Below are 23,596 nucleotides of genomic sequence, written 5' to 3'. Positions count from 1 at the left end.
AGCTAAATAAGGCACAGTGAGGTAAGAGGGGCTGTGTGACTTTTTCTGGAGAAATATGAAGTGTCTTTTTACTACGTAGACTTGGGTGGAACTGCCCTTAAAAAAGTCTATTTAGCCGAGCAGTGGTGGCACACACCTTTAATCTCGGCACTCGGAGGCAGAGACGGGTGGATCTGTGTGAGTTTGAGGCTTGGACGACAGACTGAGTTCCAGGACAGCCAGAGCTACACAGAGAAACCCTGTCTTGAAACACATCCCTCCCCCCCCCCCAAAAAAAAAGTATATTTAGCTGGGTGTTGTGGGATAAATGTTTGTATGGCCACTCCATTGTACCCATAAATCCACCTTGAATCAAAGGACAGAGTCAGTGATTGGATGACTGGGATTAGCCATAGAGTTCTTGGAGGACTGAGGTTTGCTAGAGAAGACAGGAAAGGAGAAGAGAGACTTTCAGGGGAATTTCAGGTGCTGGTGATTCAGGAAAAATGTGAAGAGAGGGTCAGCCAATTGACTCTGTTATCCTTAGATTGAACAGGTCTTTATTTCTGACTCTGAAGTTTTCATGATAGTGGAACAATTTAGGTATTCATTACTTCCGGCGCCCAACATGGAGCATCATTAAACCACACCAAGGTGGGAAACTCTCCATGCCGCATCCACTGCCACAGCCAGATTTGGCTCCCTCCCCACAGGCCCCCCACGACTGTTTCTCCATGTCTGGAGGTCTTCTGTTGCAGCCTTTCTACAGCACCCTTCAGCTGTGGCGCAACCCCCACCCCACTGGCCTCCTCCGGAAACTCTCTCCGAGCTGCCAACCCAGGCCAGCGTGGCTTCCTTGAGACCTGCTTGAGGCTCAGACTTTTAGTGCTATTACCACCACTGCAATGTGCTGAGGAGCTGGGCATGCACCACTGGCGTCCTCTACACAGCCATGCTAAGCAGCAACAGCTACCATTGTCTGCATCCCAGCCCTGTGCATTTCTCCTACCAGATTCCTTAGAGTAGCTCTTCAGACAGCTCACCGCCCTGCCCTTACAGTGTGTGAGCAGCCACGGTAGTCCCCATTACATGCCCTCTATGCCAGCACAATCGAACACCAGAACTGCAGCTGATTACCCCTGCATATCTCTGCCTACACTGTCAGCATCATCAGATCTGGTAAGACGCTTGGGAATTTTTAAGTGGGGACTTAGGTTAAAAAAGGGGGGTGGTTAAGAATAAAACATATCACAATGCAGGGAGTTAGGACCCTGTTTGGTGCTAATATGGATGGCTTGCAAATGGTGATAAACAGCTTAGCTGGGATTGACATAATGTGGATCATAATTATCATCACTTGAGTAGTTCATATTTTATCCTTAAAAAGTGGTTTGATAACTGTGCCAAATATGATAATTTGACTGATAAGATACAAGCCTTAGCCGGGCGGTGGTGGCGCACGCCTTTAATCCCAGCACTCGGGAGGCAGAGCCAGGCGGATCTCTGTGAGTTCGAGGCCAGCCTGGTCTACCAAGTGAGTTCCAGGAAAGGCGCAAAGCTACACAGAGAAACCCTGTCTCAAAAAACCAAAAAAAAAAAAAAAAAAAAAAAGATACAAGCCTTAGAAAGACCTACTAATCAAAAGGAGCAGAACCTACCACACCATTAGAGGAGCAGCCCAATGTTACTAGAAAACCAACCTTAAGCTGGGCGGTGGTGGCACACATCTTTAATCCCAGCACTTGGGAGGCAGAGCCAGGCGGATCTCTATGAGTTTGAGGCCAGCCTGGTCTACAGATCAAGATCTAGGACAGGCACCAAAATTACATAGAGAAATTGTCTTGAAAAAAAAAAAAAAGAAAAGTAAAAAAGAAAAACACATAGAATAAAAAAAAAACATTATGGATATAGTAAAAAGGAAAGAAATGTTAGATTTGAAGAGATTTAAGGAAGCAGTTGTTTCATATTGTACATTCACCCTTTGTAAAGATGTTAAAATTATGGGCAACTAGAAACAGAACTATTACACAAGATTAACAGCAGTACTAGAAGCTGGTCCTCAGTTACAATGGAAAACATGGAGAGAGAGGAAGCTAGGGCCATAGAACAGCAAAAAGGGGCTGGAGGTGTGGACATTCCTCAAGACCAGCTTCTAGATGAGGGTGACTACACTCGTTTGCAAGGACAGTTTAGATGATGATTACACCTTGGTGCAATGTCACATCGCAACTTTGAATGCTTGAGACATGGTTGAAGAATCAGGAACGAGGACTGGGTCATTTGCTAAAATTTTAAAAGTCCCAAAGGAAGCCTTAACTGATTTTTTTTTTTTTTTTTTTTTTTACACAGATTGACTTCAGCTGTAAATAGAATGGTATCAGATCCAGAAGTTAGACAGATATTAAACTTTTGGTTTTGAGGAAATGTCCTAAGAAAAAACAAATTATCTTAATGGTACAATGCACTTCCAATAGGATAAAATCTCAGACATCTTCCCAAATGTTTGTCTCTACTGTTCTCTACAGACATATAAGGCAAATGATCTTTTTGTAGTCCAAATTCAATTAAAAATTAAGGCTGGCATGCAATCAGAGCATGGCTCACTTCTTCTCTAAACCGAAGCATGCTCGTTAAAGGAAAAATCCAAAATCTCTCCTTCATGTCAAAAGAGCCATCTAGTGTGGGATAGAAGAAAAACCGAAACCAGGGACTATTATTCTATTGTCACTGATCTGATAACATTTTGAGTCTAAAGCAGGTAACTAGGAACTAAGTTTGTATACCCCAATGTATTTAATAGATTCTGTTCCTTTTTTTTTTTTTTTAGCTGAGGATCGAACCCAGGGCCTTGTGCTTGCTAGGCAAGCGCTCTACCACTGAGCTAAATCCCCAACCCCAGATAGTGTTCCTTTAACCTATCCAATATCTGCTGTATATGACATTCACAATGTTTAAGTTTCCTGCAGTGAAGCATGACCATTTCTTTTTTTTTTTTCCTCCTGAAAGTATGGCCAGCATTTTCTTTCATCAGCTTGATACAGTACAAATTCTTATCCTAATAGTGAAATGTTTCACTAAAGCTTGTCCAGTGATTGGGTAAAACCAAACTTATTATAAGCCACAGTCATCTTAGGGTTCCTGCTGCTAGGCAGCCTCCCTGGATCTGTGGGTTGCAGCCATTACCATTTCTAACAGCGACCTTTGAAGTCTCCAAAAGGATGTTGGGGCACCACAATGATGACTCCACCTGGATTGTGGTAACACCAACTAAGCTGACAACCACCACCCATAGATCAGCTAGAGACTGCAAATTGCTCAGGACAACTTCAAAGCAGTTAGCTAAGACAGTCCAGCCTTGTAGACTACTCAAGTCAGGACTTCAGATAAGCCTCATACTTTCCCATGACACCGAGACTGGTTAACAGCTAGCTCTCCTGGGACTTGATCTTTATCTCATTTTTTTTCAGGGTCCCCCAAAGATGCTGTCACTTCTAGACAGCAAGAAGTAATTTTAAGAACATGACGCCCACATTCCCAAGAGGTGAGGTGGGTGATTTTTGGCCATTCAATGGATGTTGTCATCGTTTGGGGGGAGGGGTTGGTCAGAAGCTGTTATTGGTCATGGTTAGGGAGGAAACTAAACAAAGGAGATTAGATTCAGGGATCTGGTTCTGAAAAGAAAAAGGGGTGGATATAGAAATTATAGTAAAAACAGGTAGATTATTGAATCTACTTTCAAACTAAAAAAACTACTAGTGTCAAATATTTGACATTGGTATGGATTTTTGTATACTGAGACAAATTTAGGGTGCTTTTTGTTATACTGTATATATGTTTCTACTCTTGCTTAAGGTATTTTTGTATATGGATATAAACTTAAGGTTATTTTTGTTATACTGCACTATGTTTCTATTTCTTGTTTAAGGTATTGTACCTATGCAGCTCATTTAAAATGTAAAGTTCTAGTCCGTGAAAGCTATTTTGAATAATATAGGTTAGTAGCTAGTCACCTATAACAATCAAACTTATAGAAAGAAACTGTCTTTGCCTTGGACTGCTGCCAGTATGCTGTCCAAATTGGACAAGCAGGACACAAAAGGCGGCACATGCCAAACTTTGCCAAGAGAAGGTAGGACAGTCCTTTAAAAATTCCTGCTTCACAGAAGATAGATGCTTCAATGCTGTAAAGGAACCCTGGGGTGACTGTCAAGACAGCCAGATGTCTCTGATGTTTCTTAGTTTTGGAAGTTGCTTGCTCTTCACTTCCTGTTTACTCAGGTAATATTATATCCTTCTCGGGTCTCTGATGGGATTGAAGAGTAGATAGTTATAGTTGCAGTTTTCCTTAGTTATGATAGAAAGTAAATCAGGTACAAACTTTGGACTCACCAAGATAAGATAGAGTATTTTCTCTGAATTTGCCAAATACAAATGGACTGGATATTATGAATATATTTACTTGATAATTGTTCTTATTGAATATAGTTTTACTGTGTTAGAGCTAAAACTTTTCCCTTTTATTTAGACAAAAAGGGGGAAATTTGAGGGAGTAATGTTCGTATAGCCATTCCACTGTGTCAGTAAAGCAACCTTGAATCAAAGGACGGAGTCAGCGACTGGCTGACTGGGATTAGTCATGGAGTTCTTGGAAGGCTGAGGAGGTCTGCTAGAGAGGACAGGAAGACAGAAGAGAGGGTTTCTGGGGATTTCAGGGGCTGGTGGTTCAGGAAACACGACTCTTCACTGTCCTTGGATTTATGGGTCTTTATCTCAATTTCTGACTCAGTTTTTATTATACTGCAACAGTTTACACATTCATTACCACTGGGTAAAGGTGGTACACCTTTAATGCCAGCACTTGGGAGGCAGGGGCAGGTATACATAAAAGTAAGCCAGCTTGGTCCACATGCAAGTTCCAGGTCATCAAAGGCCACATAGTGAAACCCTGTCTCAAAGTGTGTGTGTGTGTGTGTGTGTGTGTGTGTGTGTGTGTGTGTGTGTGTCACACACACCTTTAATCTCAGAGGCAGAGGCAGGGGGATCTCTAAATTGGTGGCAAGCCTGATCTACAGAATGAGTTCCAGGACAGCCAAGGATACACAGAGAAACTCCATCTCAAAAAGGCTAAAAAAAAAACTAAAAAAAAAGAGCTGAGCGTGGCCTTCCTCAGCCTCCCTAATGCTAAAATGACCATCATACACTTCCATGCCTGGCTTTTAAATCAGAAGTTTGAGGTTGGGGATGTAGTTCAATGGTAGAGTGCTTACCTAGGACATATAAGGCCCTGCGTTTGATCCCCAACAATGTAAAAATAGAACCAGAACTTTATATGAGTTTGCAGATAGTTGCCATAGCTAATGTTTGTTGGACCGTTTGCTGCAGTCAGGTTATGTGGGAAACACATGAAGCCCATTATATATTCCATCTTTACATCATTCCTGGGCTGTATTCTTTGTCTCTCCCCATTTACATACTAACAAGTCAGTTAAAAGCAACTGTGCTAAGCCAGGCGGCGGCAGCCCACACCTTTAATCCCAGCACTTGGGAGGCAGAGGCAGGTGGATCTCTGTGAGTTCGAGGTCAGCCTGGGCTACCAAGTGAGTTCTAGGAAAGGCTCCAAAGCTACACAGAGAAGGAAGGAAGGAAGGAAGGAAGGAAGGAAGGAAGGAAGGAAGGAAGGAAGGAAGGGAGGGAGGGAGGGAGGGAGGGAGGGAGGGAGGGAGGGAGGGAGGGAGGAAGGGAGGGAGGGAGGAAGGAGAGAGAGAGAGAGAGAGAGAGAGAGAGAGAGAGAGAGAGAGAGAGAGAAAGAAAGAAAGAAAGAAAGAAAGAAAGAAAGAAAGAAAGAAAGAAAGAAAGAAAGAAAGAAAGAAAGAAAGAAAGAAAGAAAGGAGGAAAATGTGCTGTGGGGGCACTCGGAATTAGACTGGACCACCAGTTCCCAAGTCCTTTCTCTTCACTACCACCAGGGAGGAATGTCTCAAAAGCAAATACAGCTGCAGTGACCGCAGCTCCAATGAGGATAGATTTGGGAGGCCCTGTGGCACTCATACCATCTCTCCCATCCCCCAGAGGACTACAGCCCTGCCTCCTTTGGCTGTTTTGATGTTGAAGGGAATTACTAGTCACTATTTATTGTTCCCCCAAAAGTGCCACCAACTGTGGGAGTCAAGGATCCTCTGGGGTATTTCTCTACTAGATATCCTGCCCAGCTTTTTTTTTTCTTGAAAGATTTATTATATATACAGTGTTCTGCCTGCATGTATGTCTGCACACCAGAAGAGGGCACCAGATCTCATTATAGATGGTTGTGAAGACAATCAAAGGCAAAATTTGGTTGATAAGATTTGGTTGACAAGATCTTTGTTTTTTTTGAGACAGGGTTTCTCTCTGTATCCCTGGCTGTCCTAGAACTCACTCTGTAGACCAGGCTGGCCTCGAGCTCACAGAGATCCACCTGCCTCTACCTCCCAAGTTCTGCCAACACAGGGTGACAGGATCTTTTAAATTTCACATGTGAACAACATCAAATGGTATCGTGTCCAGGAAATGCTTGTGTTAAGGAGACACTTCTTTCCCGTCCATTTTCTCTGAATCTAGAATATGCTAGTGTACCACTAGGCACTAGAAAGCAGGCAAACATCCCTAACTATGTGTTCAGTCACAGACTAACATGAGACAGTACTGAATAAACACTACACCCTGCACCACACAGACCCCAAATAAAGGGGCACTGAGAAGAGGGCCGAGGTCTGGCCCACCCCCAGCCCAAGTAGCAGCTGTAGCAGCTTCTAAAGTGGCTTCAGCTCCGTGAGGACTGGACTACTCAAGAGTTGCCAGGGCTCGCCATGTAAGGAAGACTGGCAATGAAGGACAGGATAAAAACCAAGGCCTGACCTGGTGGTGATGGCACATGCCCTTAATCCCAGCACTCAGGAGGCAGAGGCAGGCGGATCTCTGTGAGTTCAAGGCCAGCCTGGTCTACAGAGTGAGTTCCAGGACAGCCAGACCTACATAGAGAAACCCTGTCTCAAAAAACCAAAAAAGACATCTTAAAGCTATAACTACTTTTTTTAAAAAAAATATGAGTGCTCTGCGTGTAAACCTGCAGGCCAGAAGAGAGCATCAGGTCTTATTGTAGATGGCTGTGAGCCATCATGTGGTTGCTGGGAATTGAACTCAGCAGCTCTGAAAGAGCAGCCAGTGCTCTTAACCTCTGAGTCACCTCTCCAGCCTGGTATAGCTACTTTTGGGACTGGAGACTGAAGGCTTGGAGAAAAGGATTCACATAGGCCATCAGTAGTTATGGAGGAGGAACTCCAGCAAGAGCTGGTCTGAACCAGTTCTGTGGTACGGCAGCCATTACCAAAGAAGAGGAAGAACAAAAATTAATGATGCCAAAACATTTCAAGGTGTTCCCATGTTACCTTGCAGCATGCAGACAGGTCAGGCAGGTCGTATTCTAGAGAAAAACTGTCTTTTCCTTCAGGATCTTTTGTGTGGGTTCAACTGAACCATCATCAGGTACACCAGCATGAAACACACACACCCGTCTCGGCAATCAACAACTCTGAACACATCAGTTCTTCTCAAACAGTTTAATAGCAAATAAACAAAGGAAGGTACCACACTTGGCAGATACAAAATGACTTTTTGTCCGTGTGTCTGTGCAATTAAAACAGATTTAGGTTCCCCATTGGGACGAAAGGAAAAACACACAAAAAAAGGAAGGAGAGTCCTTTTAAACACATACTCCCTTGCTCCAAACTTTTAACAACTTTTTTTCTTTTTTAATCCACTACACAAACTGTGATTAGGTAAGAAAAGCGACAAGGGCTCTTCTTGCCCTTTTTTTTTTTTAAACCATTAAAGCAAAATCCATAATTTTCTACAGAGTACAACACAAGTTCACACACACAAAAAAAGACATCTTTTGTAAATCAAACAGGAAAAAAGGAAAGCTCAAACAAGGTCAAGGAAAAGCATTTCTACGGCTGAATCACGACTTTGAGTTGATTGAATCCCGTTGTTGCTGCAGAACAGACTGTGCGTTTGGTCATAGTGGCAATTTTTTCTCTTCACATTGTGAAATCACTTTACATTGTTTTCTAGTAGAAAAGGCAAAAAACTGTACAAAACCCCTAGTGTTAAATACAACGTTTGTACCAATAAAAAACTCACACAGGTTTGTCTCCAAAATGTAAAGTTTCTTTTTTTTTTCTTTTTAAATTATTCACAAAAAGCAGCTGGAAATCAGAAAGGCAGCTGCCGCTCCAGGGTCTCAAATCCATTAAAACCACTACAGAACAATTAAAACAATCAGAGAGAAAAGGAAAAGGAAACAATGTCCAACATTTGGCATTTGGTTTTATCCACAGGTTTTCCCAGAGCTCCTCTTGGAACTGAAAGCAAAATATATTGGCAAACACAGCTTCTCAATACACAGAGGGGAGCCTCAGCGCCTCCTGCCGACAGAGGCGGCTCTGTGCAATCAGACTGTGGGGCACACAGCAGGCTCAGGCTAGGGCTCTGGCTCCATCCCATCCCACATCACCCCTTCCAGGACATCCAGCAGCCTATCTATAGGCGTCCTCCACTTGGCTGCCTTTTCTTCCTAGTAAGGTGGCCTTAAGCATAATATATTGGGCAACCTGTGGGGGTCCCAGAGCAGACATTCTGCTGGCATCCGTTCATCACCTGGGCGTCGATGATGCTAGTCAGTGCTTCAATAGCCCACCCCCATCCCTTGCTGCACCTTGCCACCCTTCCCTGGACAATCTTGCTTCCCCTCTCCCTCCCAGCAGTGCTCATGTCTCAGTGGGATCTGTCAAAAACCCTCCCTGCTGCCTCTGCTCTTCACAGACCCATCCCTGTCTACTCATTTCCTCTAGCCCCTCTCCTCCTCACATTCTTCCAAGTCCCCAAGACCCTGAGGCTGGATGGTGCTACAAGAGAAGAGGGTAAGTTTCCCCCCTTAGGAAACCAAAGAACTGGCTGGCCTGGCACCCGCAGACAGTAGCTATTTGGCTCTTCACCCAAATTAATAACAAATTCTTGCCCTTACCCCAAGTCTACTAGCTGAGTAAGAGCAGAGCCATAGTGAAGAGCCAGTGTGGGGTGGTTGGTGCCCAGGGCTGTAAACAGTGTGAAGACTGTAGTATTTATTGTGCTTGTCACCTAGGGAAAGAGCAGGCAGGTGTATTGCCACTCAGTGTGCAGACGGCTTCCTGCGGGTAGTTAGGAGCACAGCACCCCCTCCTCTGTGATTGAGCCTTCTGTGCTAGGCCTCCTGCCTACCCACAGCCACCTTTGGTTCTACTTTCGCCTCTCCAGCCCCCCTGGACTCCCTGAGCAGAGCAGCCAGCCTCCTGGATGCCCCACCGAGACCTGGAGGCCATAAAGAGTGACAGTCTAAGTGCACAGGCAAACACTCTAAGGGCAATAGAGGAGAAAGTTGCCACTTCAAATAAAACAATACAATCTTGAGAAAAAAATATCAACCCCGTAACAATTTAAAACATCTTCTTTGAAACCCCTTTAAATCAGTCAGTTTTTGCACAAACTATAGAAAACAGAGAGGTGAAGGTGATACATACGAAGGTGTGAAGAAACAGCAGGAAACATGCACAACTTGTCTTTTCTGGGCATAATCTTAGTAGGAAAGGGAAAATTCAAAACAAAAAGGCAAAAACAATACAAAACCCCAAAAAATGTCAAAGCATCACATTTTGCTGTGGAGACTGTAGGAATAAGCATGGATGTGAGCTGGCTGAGCTGAGGGGAGGGAAAAGGGGCCCTAGGGTTTCCCTGCAGGGCTGCTTCAGGAAGAACCACAAAAGGAAAACAAAAAGCTAGCTGGGGACCAAACCTCAGCCTCAGTGAAAAGCCAACGAGTGGGGGTGTTGTGTTTCAGGTGTTTTCTGCAGTTGAGAACTCAGAAAAACAAAAATTAATAATAACACATGCGGTCTCCTCAAGCCCCAAAACTATGTCAGCAAAATGTGTTCAGGAGCCTCAAAGATTTTAGTGACATCGTTTATTTCATTGTTTATTTCAAAGTTGTCTTTAAACTAAGCACACAGGGGACGAAGCCTGGAAGCGGACTGGCTGTGTGTTCACAGGGACAAACACCACGCGGCATGTGCTAGTAGGGCTGCTCTGAGACAGTTACAAAGAATCGGAATCACAAAATCAAGTGGTTATCTTATGAAGTTCTAGAAAAATAGATTTTTTTTTTTATATTCAAATGCAAGTTTAAATATTTTTCCCTTCAGCAGTCGTTCTAGCAAAACCAATTTTGGCAGCACAAAAGGGAAAAAAAAAAGAAAGAAAAAAGAAAAAACAAGGAAAGAAACAAACATAATAAAATACACATCAGCATCAAAGGTCAACACAAGGTCAAAGGTGAGAGTTCAAGCATCAGAGAAGCTGAAGAGACAGGGTTTGGACGATGTACTTGACGCCACATCGACATGCTTTAGGCACAACGATGAACAAACGGCAGGAATCTAGAAAAACAAACCAGAAAGAGGGAGACCCACTGAGTTACACAGAGCAGTACATCCAAACAGAGAGGGAGAGTGGGACTCACTGTGTGCAGCCCTGAAATGAGGAGGCGGGGAAGGGTGGGGGGGATGACAGGGACTTTTGCACATGCTAACAATGGACACAGGGAAAAGTTCAAAAGGACATGGAGGACACCAAGAGAACATCCAACTGCCAGAGACAGAAGGGAACCTAAGGCTTGGATTTCCTGCAAAGCACCTAACACATCAAGACAGTCTCTGGGGTAAGCAGGGCTCAGCCTCTTTCCCACTACCTGGCAAGACCCAAAGGGAGAGGAAACAAAAGATGCTGACTAGAGCAGAAGGGAGATTATTTAGGGTAGAAGGCCAGTTTCTTGCTCAGTCTTGGATGGCCCTTTGATCCCAGAAATCCAAGCCCTAAGCTTCCACATAGGCCCTGGCCACTCGTGTGGAACCCAGGACATAGCGGTCGGGCTGCAGTGAAGGCAAATCAATGGCATGATAGAATCCAAGAAACAAAACTACAGCAGAAAACACTGGAAGTGAAAGCTCCCTCTACACAACAGAAATGGACCGCTTAAGACTTCACTCCAGTCTCCACTCCGAGCTGAGCCCTTCCACATCAAGACTTATAGGGAGCAGCTTCTTCAACAAAACCATCTTTGGCCTGGGGAGAGAACTGTGCTCAAGGACAGTGCTCCTGCTGTGCTTAGGAACTGGGCGAAGGGGGAGAAGAGAAGTGCATGGTCTCCCCAGCTGGCTGGCTGCCTGAGCACACCATGAGCCTGCTGGGGCAACTGCTCCTTTTAGAGGAGGTATGAAGTTTGGGGTCACACCTTTGCCTCTAATATCATAGGAAGGTAGTTTCATAAGGTCCTAGAGCCCAGCACAAATCTGTGGACAAAGGGTAAAATGGGAGAGAGAAAGTAGGGAAGACAGAATAGAATTTCTGGTTAGGGAGCACAGCGCTGGCAGACCCTGTGGAGCACAGCTCTCGCCTCTGCCGATTCACAGCATTAATGTTAGCCTCCCCTTGGACAGGTTACCTGGGCTGCAACAGTCACAGAAAGTCAGTAGTTTCAATCATACACAGCACCCCGTGTGTACAACAATCACATTCTGGATTCTACAAAATCCTGGCCTTTTCCAGAGATATAATTTAGGTAATAAATATTCTCCACCCCGGAGCTGTATAAAACTTCTATAAAAATAGAAACGACATTCTTGTTCCAGCTGGTTGGGATTCAGAACAGTGCCTGCCCAACCTAGCATTTTCTTTCTTTTTTTAAAAGTTTTTTTATTTTTATTTTTTATTTTTGCATTTATTTAAAAAAAAATCCCATCATTACCCTGGAAGCCTTTAGAACAGTTTTATCTTGAAACACAGGACACTCTTCTCCCATTTCGCAGAATTCAAGTTTACGTGGTTCAGTTTAAGAAGTGTATTATTTCATGTTTCTTAAGAGGACAATAGACCCAACTTATCACTATGAGAAGAGAACAGCTGTCCCAGTTTCAATGGGATAATCCAACACTAACGACTACCTGTACAACAGCAGGATGGTCAATCCCTGTCTATACATCCAGGGACAGCATGATAAACAGAAGTGTCCCCATCTGACTTAAAAACAGGCTAGCCCCTTTCTTTTAATCTCTGTTGCTAGGAGTCAAGACTTTCAACTTGTGAGGTTTAAGCTTCCAAGGACCCAGGAACCCAAGCCCTGGCTGTGGCTGAGAGTCTTAAGCTTACGGGGCTACCTCTGCTCAGATGCACATTCCCAAAAGTATTTCTTGGAGCAGAAGTAGAGCCCAGAGGCTGTGTGGGACACTGGCAAACACTGGAGTTAAGATTGGTGAAGGGCAGCAGAAAGCTAACTGTAAGCATGATGACAAAATGAACATGGGCTAATACTGAGGTAAATGAACACTAAACCCACATGGAGCCTGTAAACGTCCTGTACTTTCTTCTGTCTCTAGGGGAGGCTTGTCAGACCCCTGTGGGAACTCAACCTCTGGGACACCTTCATCCAAGAGGCCAGTGTGCACTTCTGCACCCTCCTGAATAGTAGGCTCTGCTCAAATACAGCATCCTGGCCTCAAGAGACCTTGACTCAGGTCCATCAAGAAGCAGGGCCCTCCTCCTGGCTTCTGATTGCTCTGCCTGTGAACAGCACCCTTGCTGGCTAGATGCTGCAAGAGCTTCTTAGATTCGCCCTCAAGAGGAAATTGTGGTGGGGAAGGAGGCAATATTCTTTGCTCTGGTGAACTTCCATAGACTTTCTTCAAAATAAACTGTTGGAATGAGCCATGGTTCTAACTTCACACTTAAACAAAAAATGACCTCTTTGGCTGCTTCGCCCAAAGACCCACCAGCCAGGCAGGGCACTACAATACCAATGGTGAGCTGGGATGGCCAGTAACGGGTATCTCCCTGTTCTTTGCATATTTCAGGCTAAATGAAGAAGTGCTTTATTTACTGAGACTTGCTGACCCCCTTTTAGGAAAGAAGGTCAAAAATCCAGGACAAAAATCAGGAAAATGGGTGGCAGAAGCTTATCATTTTCACGGAGAGCAGCTAGTTTATGAAGGGGTCTAGATGCCAAGCTACCTCACCCACTCTTAGCATTTTCACGGAGAGCAGCTAGTTTATGAAGGGGTAGATGCCAAGCTACCTCACCCACTCTGCCCCTGTAGCTCATTAGATCTTGCCCACCCTCGCACACAGGGAAAGAGATTTGTGGGAAATCAACTTTCTGTTCTGCTCAGTACTCTCTCTTCCGGTGGTTTGGGGCACATTCTGATCATCTTTTAAACCATTTCCCCCTTCCTCAGGGTGGACTGGTTGGTGTTGGTCCTTCTCAACATACTGGTTACAAACACAGCAAACTTTAAATAAAGGGAAAAGAAACAAAAACAAAACAAAACAAAAAACCCCTCAGGATATGGCACCTAAACTCCAAAGTAAAACACTGGAAACCAAAGCACAAACTTGTCCTCTGTACGAAGCGACACTCCCACAGAAGGCAGTAGCTGAGTCTTCAGGGCAAGCTGTGCCTGCGAGAGTGGCAGGGATCAGGGTCCAGGGCTGTCAACACACAGCCTTAGGGCTTCGAATGATTAAGGGTGCTCCTCCCCCACTTACCAGAAGATCTTCTCACTCCAGTCTGAGAGGGGAGCACGCTCAGTAGGGCTTACTGTCATTCTTGGAACGTTTGAGCTGCACTTTAAGCCTCTTCATTCCAATCTGAAAGCCGTTCATGGACTGGATGGCAGCTTGAGCTGAGACAGGATTGTCGTAACTTACAAAACCTGTGTGTCCAAGCAGAAACCTAGGTGAGAGACTAAGTCGTCCTTATGCAAGACATTATCTTGTATGTTAGTCTCAAATCTCAAATGTTCTCAGCAGGGATGACAATTCTGGAAAAATATCAACATGAAAACAAGTAGGTTCCCAGTGGTACCACCTCTGGACCAGCGCTGTGAGCAGAAATCACCCCCTCTGACTCAGAGAAAAGTGACGCTCAAAGAGGTCATATGATCGGCCCAGGTCAAACCCCGAAGCAGCTTTTGGGGGCTGGAGAGATGGCACAGAGGTTAAGAGCACTGCCTGCTGTTCCAAAGGTCCTGAGTTCAAGTCCCAGCAACCACGTGGTGGCTCACAGCCGTCTGTAATGAGATCTGGTGCCCTCTACTGGTGCAGGCATATATGCATACAGGCAGAATGTTTTATACATAAAAAATAAATAATCAGCCGGGCGGTGGTGGTGCACTCCTTTAATCCCAGCACTTGGGAGGCAAAAGCAGGCGTATCTCTGTGAGTTCAAGGACAGCCTGGGCTATAGAATGAGTTCTAGGGAAGGCACAAAGCTACACAGAGAAACCCTGTCTCAAAAAACCAAAAAATTAAATAAATAAATAATCTTATTTTTTGTTTTTGTTTTTTTTCGAGACAGGGTTTCTCTGTGTAGCTTTGCACCTTTCCTGGATCTCGCTCTGTAGCCCAGGCTGGCCTCACAGAGATCTGACTGCCTGTGCCTCCCAAGTGCTGGGATTAAAGGCGCACGCCACCAACGGCCAGCAAAAATCTTAAAAAAAAAAAAAAAAAAAAAAAGCTTTCTCTGATTTTGTCAGCAGCTTCTTTCTTTCTCAGTGGCAAAATATTTCATCCCATTCTGACACCAAAAGAGAAGCCAACATACCAAAACACTTGCTCAGGTTGGTCTGCTTGTCTATGAAAACCTTGGCAGACACGACATTCCCAAAGGGCATAAACATCTGCAGCAGGTCCTGGTCTCCAAACTCCTGGGGCAGGTGATAGATGAACAGGTTGGCTCCCTCTGGACCTTCAAATATCCGATGATTGGAAAAGTATCAGTGTTAAGTATGCTCATCAGCCAGAGCCAAGAGTCTCTCATTCCCATCTATACCAACACTAGCAAAATCAACAAATTTATTCTTTGAGGGGAACTAAACAGATTCTCTAAACACAAGGCAGGAAACCTAGCAGAAATTCCGAGATTAGATTTCTCCCCTTGCATATAGCCATGAGGCATCTCATGGAAAGATGTCTTTTGGTATTTTGTTTTTCTTTTTGTTTTATTTTGTTTTTGAGACAAGGTTTCTCTGTATAACAGCTCTGGCTGTCCTTGAACTCATGATCCACCTGCCTCTGCCTTCCAAGTGCTGGGATTAAAGTAGTGTTTTTTCAAAATAGGGTCTCATTGTAGCTATGCATGTCCTAGAACTATGTACACCCGGCTGCTGGCCTCAGACTCACAGAGATCCGCCTGCCTTTGCCTCCCAAGTGCTGGGATTAAAGGTGTGCATCACTATTTTTGTTTCACAGAAAGATGTTAAAGTCACACCTTGCCAGAGACAGTATACAGGGATTGAAAGAAGGCGGATCTGCATGTACAGTAGTAAAACCGAAAGCGAACCCACAAGGGAATAAGAAAAAGGGGGTAAAATGGGTTCTATAGTCAAAACAAGTTTCAGCCTGTAATCCTACCACTCAGGAGGCTGAGATAGATCAACAAATTCAAGGTCTGCCTGGGCTGCATAGCAAGACCACCCTGCCTCAAAAACAAAAATAAGTAAAACAAAAATTAGGTTTCAAAGCACAGAGGTGGTGGTACATGCCTTTAACCTCAGAACTTGGGAGGCAGAGGCCAGCCTGGTCTACAGAGTAAGTTCCAAGACAGCCAGGGCTATTACAAAGAAAAACCCTGTCTCGAAACCCCCCACCTCCACCCCCTGCCCCAAAAAATTAGGTTTCAAAACTGTGCCTGGATACTAAATGGCAGACAGACAGACTGGTAGTGCCATTGGCAGGACCGGAGCAGCAAGTAACAGTGGGGTGCTACAAGAGTTTCTAGTGGACTGCATCCCAGTAAAAAGAAGAAGACGTTTTAAACGGACCTATGCTTAACACATTACTTGCAATGTGATTTTCTAATGAAGGTGACTAAGACAATAAGTAACAATCCAGCCATTCATTCTCCAGCCACACGCCCTTTATTGCCTCCAGGTCCATGTACATGCACTTGCCATCTTTGTGCCACTACTCCTCTTCCTCCTACACACACTTGGTGTGCTTCCTCACATCTACTCCTCTTCCTCCTACACACACTTGGTATGCTTCCTCACATCTACTCCTCTTCCTCCTACACACACTTGGTATGCTTCCTCACATCTACTCCTCTTCCTCCTATACACACACACTTGGTGTGCTTCCTCACATCTACTCCTCTTCCTCCTATACACACACACTTGGTGTGCTTCCTCACATCTACTCCTCTTCCTCCTATACACACACACTTGGTGTGCTTCCTCACATCTACTCCTCTTCCTCCTATACACACACACTTGGTGTGCTTCCTCACATCTACTCCTCTTCCTCCTATACACACACACTTGGTGTGCTTCCTCATATCCTCTAGGTCTCTTAACACTAGTTCACACACCAAAGCCAAAAAGGACACTTGTGTTTTTTTTTCCATTAGTGCCTAACCTTATCAAGTTGTGGTTATAGAAACCCAGTCAAACCCAAATACTAAGGTGCTAGCAGGAACACTGTCTAGAAAGTCTCTTCTAAATTTAATATAATTCATATTAAAGGACACATTCCTCACTCCATGAAACCTACTGACTATATCACTCTATCTCATCACATCTCAGTATCTCATGTAGGACATATATTAATCAGAAAGAAAGGTGTCAAATGATATCCCTAAAAGGAATACTTAAGACAATCCTCTGACAGATTCATAACCCACAGAAGACTTCCTAACTGAAGATTCCTGTCAAATGATCAGATGCAATACTTACAACGTCTGTTCCTTCCTTTGATTAAAAACTAAGCTCCATCCTAAGAGGATCTCTAGGGTTCTGATCCCCCACTCCAAACTGCAAAAGCACTACACTTCCTAGTCTTTCTCAGGCTGTCCTTGCCTTGGCTGGGCAGGGGTTAGTCTGGCCACCTTTATTGTTTCCCCACACCTCGACTTCCATTCTGGGGCACTCACCTTCCTTCTGGCTTCCAGCAGCACCAATACTCTGCTGTGTCAATAGATTCTGGTTGTACAGAGTGGGGAGTGCCGCGGCAGCGTACTGCTGGATCCCAGAATACGCCTGGGTGAGGGCCTCCATAGTGCTCCCAGTGCCGTTGGAAAGGCCACTGCTGCCCAGACCACCATTCAGTGCAGCCATTCCTTTGTTGGGGGAAGAATTAGGTTAATATATTGGAAAGATTCAATCGATGCTGAAGACAGATATACTTAAGTTACTAGAAAATTGACCCTCCCAGCAAAATGTGCCTTTCATCTCTCTCATAACTTCCCACTGAGTGAGTCTATTCATCTGAGTGGTCCCATTTCAGGACACTTCACCAGGCTTCGATGCTTATGTGAACATGAAAAAATTCACAGCCCTCACTGCTCTCCTCATTCCTGTTTTCTAGCACACGGAAGGACTGACACCATTCACAAATGCCTATACCTGTTTTTCATCTTCTTCATACAAAGCTGGAATATGTAAAATCAGCCCCAGAACCAGGGACTTTTAAGATGTGAGTAAATGCTATCATTAAAATAGCACTCAACATTTACTGAGCATGTTCTGTATGGCAGGCACTGAACTAAGTGTGCTCATCAGCCCTTTGCCTATGTTCTCATTCTCATTTATCGGTTGGTTGGTTGGTTGTTTTAAGACAGGGTTTCTCTGTGTAGCCCTGGTTGACCAGGAAATCACTCTGTAAACCAGGCTGACCTCAAACTCAGAAATCAATCTGCCTCTGCCTCCCGAGTGCTGGGATTAAAGGTGCACACTGCTGCCACCACCTGGCTCATTTAACATCATCTTCATAAAAGGTTATTTTGTATTTTAAAATTTTGTGTGGGTGCTTTGCCTGTACATATGACTGTACACCATATATGTGGTGCCATGAAGGCCGGAAAAGGATGTCAGATCCTCTGGGATTGGAGTTACAGAGAGTTGTGACCTATCATGTGGATACTAGGAATCAAACCAGGCCCTCGGGAAGAGTAGCTGGTGCTCTTAACAGCTGAACCATCTCTCCAGCTGCTCATTTAACTTTTTTTTTTTTTGTTTGTTTGTTTTTTGTTTCTTTTCAAGACCGAGTTTCTCTGTGTAGCCCTGGCTATTCTCAAACTGGTAGAGATCCGCTTGCCTCTGTCTCCCCGGTGCTGAGATTTAAAGGCGTGTGGCGGCGGCACCGGCACCACCACCACCACCACCACCACCACCACCTGGCATCTTAAGAACACTTCAAAGTATTCTATTACTCTATGGATAAGAAAATGACTATTAGAATGGTGGTCCAAGGTTACAACTAGCTAAGCAGCAGAGTCTGACAAAACCCTGGTTATTTCTAACTTCTCTTGGGCCAAGGCAATTTATCCAACCGGTACTGGGTTAGTTTATGATGTGCCATTTATAAAGTAGCTGGATGATAACCAGGGGCTGCCCATTACCTGCCAAAGAGCCAACGTTGAGACCAGCTGTTGCTCCAGCTAATGTTTGCAGGGCTCCAAGTGAGGCTATGGGGTTGACAGAGTTACTGCTGCTGGAGCTCGGTGAAGACCCTGCTATTAGAAATTGAGGAGTTAAATCATCACTTGCCTTTTCTTGTCAACAGGAACCAAAGCACAAGAGCGATCCTACCTAACTCTTCTATTTCAGTAATTCACTGAATCACTGAAGTAACATCTGAGAGTGGTTCAGTGGGTAAAGGTGCTTGGCCATCACCCTAAGGACCTGAGCTCCATTTCTGGGCCCACAAGGGGGAAAGAATCATCTGCTATAAGTTGTCCTCTGACTGCTACATAGGTAATGTGGCATGTGCACATTCTCACAGTCACAAATGAACACACACACACACACACACACACACACACACACACACACACTCACTCGCATGTGTAATATCATTTAAAATTTTTATTTTAGACGGGTGATGGTGGGGCACGCCTTTAATCCCAGCACTCAGGAGGCAGAGGCAGGTGGATCTCTGTGAGTTCGAGGCCAGCCTGGCCTACAGAGCAAGTTCCTGGATAGGCTCCAAAGCTACACAGAGAAACCCTGTCTCAAAAAACCAAAACAAAAAACAAACAAAAAAATTATTTTAAATTGTATAGATGTGGAGCTATGTAAAAATATAAATACATGTGAATATAGGCTTACAGAGGGTAGAAAAGGAAGTTGAATTCTCTGGAGTTACAGGCTGTTGTGAGTTGCTTACTGTGGGTGCTAAGAACCAAGCTCAGGTCTGCTGAAAGACCAGTACATGCTGTTAACCACTGAAGCACCTCTCCTGCCTCAATAATTTAAATTTTTTTTTTTTTTTTTTTTTTTGGTTTTTCTGCGTAGTTTTGCGCCATTCCTGGAGCTCATTTGGTAGCCCAGGCTGGCCTCGAACTCACAGCGATCCGCCTGGCTCTGCCTCCAGAGTGCTGGAATTAAAGGCATGCGCCACCACCGTCCGGCCTTTTTTTTTTAAATAACTTTTTTATTCTGTGTACATTAGTGTTTTGCTGATGTATATATGTGTGAGTGTGCTAGATGCCCTGGAGCTGGAGTTACAGAGCTGCCTCTGTCTGTAACTTCATACGAGCTGCCATGTGGGTGCTGGGAATTGAACCCAGATCCTCTGGGTGAGCAGCCAGTGCTCTTAACCTCTAAGCCATCTCTCCAGCCCTAATTTAAATTTTTTTATGAAGAGCAAAAACAAATAAAAAACCTAAAAAGGGTGTGATCCACAAATCTTTGATCCCAGCACTTGGGAGGCAGAGGAAAGGATCTCTTTTGAGTTCAAGGCCAGCCTGGTCTACACAACAAGTCCAGGACAGCCAGGACTCACACAGACAGAGACCCTGTCTAAAAAAAAAATAAAAGGGGTGAGGTAGGGGGAGACACCCAGACCAAGACCTCTGAATCTTTGTTCGTAATACCACCCAGCAAGATGACATCCCACCCCTGCGAGCCTTCAAAGAGGACCTGTCCAAGAAACACAATGCTCCCTGTTGGCCCCTTACCTGAACTGGTGAGTACGCTGAGGGGACTGCTGGATGTAGTGAGGGCATTGGTACCACTTGGTGTGTTCTGAGCTGCACTAGCTGCAGCAGCTAGTGCAGCCAAATTCTGTAGCTGCATTGCATTTAACCCTGAAATATCCAGAAAAAGACATCAGTCAGCAGATTAGGTGTCCAACATTTATTCCAGCAATGCTTAAAAACGTCCCAGACAAAGAGGAACTATCCTATGTAAGAATATACTTATTTTCTGTATTTTCCATAATATACTACAGGGATCCAAAAGATCTAGTAATAAAATTTAAAATGCCAGGGTTCTAATTCAGTGGTATAGCACATGTTACCATGCACCAGGTCTTGGGTTCTCTCCTCAGCAGGGAGGAAAGGAGAAGAAACCTGGAGCTTGTTAATCCAATAGCAATAGCACTCCAAACGAGCACTAATACAGAGGTGGGCAAAACTGAATGAGGAGCATACCTGTGACCTATCATGGGGCCAGGAGCTCAAAGGAACAGTGCCAAAAGCCACAGTAAAAAAAAAGTCCCCCTTACATACACATAAGTGTACTAAAGAAGCAGGGAACAGAGATCTAGAAGGCTCCCATGGGAGTAACAGGAAAGAACAGTAATAGGAGAAGGAATAAAGAAAACATTGCCACTGTAACAGTAAATTAATCATCAGAAGAAGGCAGAAAAATAATGCGAGGGAAGAATTGTAAGTAAAACCTTAGTAATACAGAATTAAAAACAAATTAACAAATTTGATTACATAGAGAAACCCTGTCTCAAAAAAGATAAAAAACAAAAAACAAAACCAAGACGGGCAGTGGTGTTGCATGCCTTTGACCCCAGCACTCGGGGGGCAGAGGCAGGTGGATCTCTGTGAGTTCGAGGCCAATCTCGTCTACAAAGAGAGATCCAGGACAGGTACCAAAACCACACAGAGAAACCCTGTCTCGAAAAACAAAACCAAAAAGAATGAATTTGAACTGTGCTGTGGATTTTGTAAAGCATTTTACTAGAGGACATATATACTATCAGGACAGGAAATGGACAAAAGTAAAAACACCATACATTACAATTTAATAATTTTCCCAAAATATAGAAAAAAAATTCCCTAGGACAAAACCAATCACTATCGACACTTCAAAATGCAGTTCACCAAACATGCCCCTCTTTCTCAAAGTGTATGATTAGTTGTACCCTGCTGCACAGGGTACAGGCGCAGGCTACTGTGGGACTACTCACATTCTGTCTCCTCAGACTTTCCTGTCAGCCTGTGGCTCATGTCTGTCTTTAGAACTTCATTTGCTACAAACCATGTTATTTATAGTCTACATTTTCCATGCATTTTTTGTTGTTTTTGAGACAGTGTTTCATGTATCTTAACAGCAACAACAACAGCATGATTCAGAAACACAAAAACTCCTTGGTTCTAGCAGCTTTGGGTAGGTATTTACACAAAGTCACTGATTGTTACTTCATTATATAGGGCTCTTGGCCTTTTCCCTTCCCCAACAGGGACTTAGAATTAAGTACACCAGACAACTTCAGAGCAATGTGGCATAACAAGGCTACATAACAGAGATGAGAGATTCTGAGTCCTAGATAGTCACCTTAGGTAAGGAGTGGAAAGGTTTGGCAGAAATGGTGCAAAGCTCTCAGACGGAGACAGCCGTCTGCTGGCCCCTGCGCTGCTGCTCCTCTGCAGCAGTGAAGCACTTACCTCCCATTGGGTGGAGGCTGCTCAGGGTGTTGAGGTTCCCAGAGGAGGCAGTCTGCTGAAGGAGCTGCAAATAAAGCTAGACATTACACCAAAAAACAGAACAAGAGTGAGAGTGAGGGCTGGTTCTGCATCTGGGATAACTACAGCACAGCAAAGCAAGAGTGCAGAGGCCCCCAGAGAGAAGGAAGTCAAAGACAGATCCCAAGCCAACAGAATGCAAGCCTAACGACTACATGCGACAAGAGCAACACACCAAAGCCCGGCCCAGAACACTGTTCACTAGATAGTGAGTTAAGCTCAAGTCTCTGGGCAGCAGAATGCAGCACAGCAAAGAACAAAAACAGCACAAAGAAATAACCTAGGTGCAAGCGCTGGTACACCTCAGGGGTTAGAGGCCATTTCTAGTTTCTTTCTTTCTCTCCCATGTTCTCCCAGTAAGGCCAACACATCATATTCTTTAGGTTACAACCACTAACTAGTTTATTTTATTATTACTTTGGTGTTGTATGAGACAGGTTCAAACCATTTAGCCCTAGTTGGCCTCAAACTCAAAATGTAGACTAGGCTAGCCCTGAATTCAGAGCTCTACCAGCATCTGACTCCTTAGAGCTGGGATTAAAGGTATACACCATTACACCCAGCCTTCCACTTAACTATTTTTATTTTACTTTTTAATTTACTTTATTTTTATTTTATGTGCATTGGTGTTTTGTCTGCATATGTCTGTGTGAGGGTGTCAGATTTTGGAGTTACAGGCAGTTGTGAGGTGTCATGTGGGTGCTGGGAATTGAACTCCGGTCCTCTGGAAAAACAGTCAGTGCTCTTAACCGCTGAGCCATCTCTCCAGCCCCCCACTTAACTATTTTAAATTATCATATTGGATCTTATTTTAGTATTTCTTGTGTGTATGTGTGTTCACGTGTGCATGTGCAAGCATGTGTAGACTAAGCAGGGTCTCTCTTTTATGTAGCTCTAGCTGTCCTTGAACTCACTATGTAGACCAGGCTGGCCTCAAACTCAGAGATCCGCTTTCCTCTGTCCCCGAGTGCCAGGATTAAAGGTGTAACCACCACACCTGGCTAGAGATCATTTTCAAAGCATTATTCTGGTGGAAAACTACAGTACCTCCAAACATATAAACAATGTTCCTGGCATTAAGAAATAACTTAATCTATTGAAGTATATAGAATAATCTTTCACCTTTAAAGACATACTAGTAAGAATAAATTGGTAATTCTAAGATTTAAGAAATATGGAAACCAGTGGGCATCAGGTTAATTAGAACTCAGTATGGGCTGTAGTGGGTAGCCGTTCCAGCTTTGACCTGGAAGTACTACTCCCATGGAGGTTTTGGTAACTCTCACGCCTACAAGGCAGAGCCAAGACAGGACCCCTGAAGACCCAAGATCCAGATGGGCCGGCTCTCTTGGTTCTTGAATCCTGGACGCTGGAGGTAGACCGAACAGAGTTCTCCAGAGAACACCGTCGGACTGTGCTTCACCTTTCCCAGACCCTGTAACCTATCCCTTCACTTGTAAGTTACCCCACAAAATAAACCTCCCTTTTAACTACATGGAGTTGCCTTAATATTTAAACTAATAATGGGCCAACAGAACTATTATCTTCCCTGTTTCCACACAGAATTAGTATCTGAAAGAATAAAGAACAAATGACTGCAGTAGTTATTTCTATATGCACATTTCCAAACTAGCCATACAGACTTGAGATTTCACCATTTACAGACTCAAAGAAGAGAAGGTTTCAGTCTGGCCAGGAACTCACTTGTGCATCACAGGCTGACCTAGAACTCATCATCTTCCT

The 23,596-nt window shown here is 44.2% G+C and overlaps 1 protein-coding gene across 19 annotated transcripts in view; it reads right to left on the bottom strand.

The window, feature by feature from the left end:
- Positions 1–7,559: 7,559 nt before the first annotated feature.
- Positions 7,560–23,596, bottom strand: part of Celf1 (CUGBP Elav-like family member 1) — an 82,959-nt gene continuing 66,922 nt past the window's right edge. For 4 of the 19 annotated variants that reach the window (XM_076569927.1, XM_076569925.1, XM_042275627.2 and 1 more), the window contains 7 exons: positions 21,776–21,851; positions 20,054–20,182; positions 18,494–18,607; positions 17,027–17,212; positions 14,702–14,845; positions 13,645–13,811; positions 7,560–10,484 (listed from right to left, as the gene is read on the bottom strand). In XM_076569927.1, coding sequence (XP_076426042.1) covers positions 13,684–13,811; positions 14,702–14,845; positions 17,027–17,212; positions 18,494–18,607; positions 20,054–20,182; positions 21,776–21,851 — 777 coding nt within the window. In that variant the 3' untranslated portion in view covers positions 7,560–10,484; positions 13,645–13,683. Of the gene's footprint in view, positions 10,485–11,794; positions 13,557–13,644; positions 13,812–14,701; positions 14,846–17,026; positions 17,213–18,493; positions 18,608–20,053; positions 20,183–21,775; positions 21,852–23,596 lie in introns of those variants that run through there. The other 15 variants (XM_076569928.1, XM_076569926.1, XM_076569929.1 and 12 more) reach the window with 6 other exon arrangements.

This window comes from Peromyscus maniculatus, chromosome 4 (genome assembly GCF_049852395.1).
Source record: "Peromyscus maniculatus bairdii isolate BWxNUB_F1_BW_parent chromosome 4, HU_Pman_BW_mat_3.1, whole genome shotgun sequence".
NCBI classification, from domain to species: domain Eukaryota; kingdom Metazoa; phylum Chordata; class Mammalia; order Rodentia; family Cricetidae; genus Peromyscus; species Peromyscus maniculatus.
Note: the sequence above shows the minus strand (reverse complement) of the source record. Positions and strands in the feature narration are given on the sequence as shown.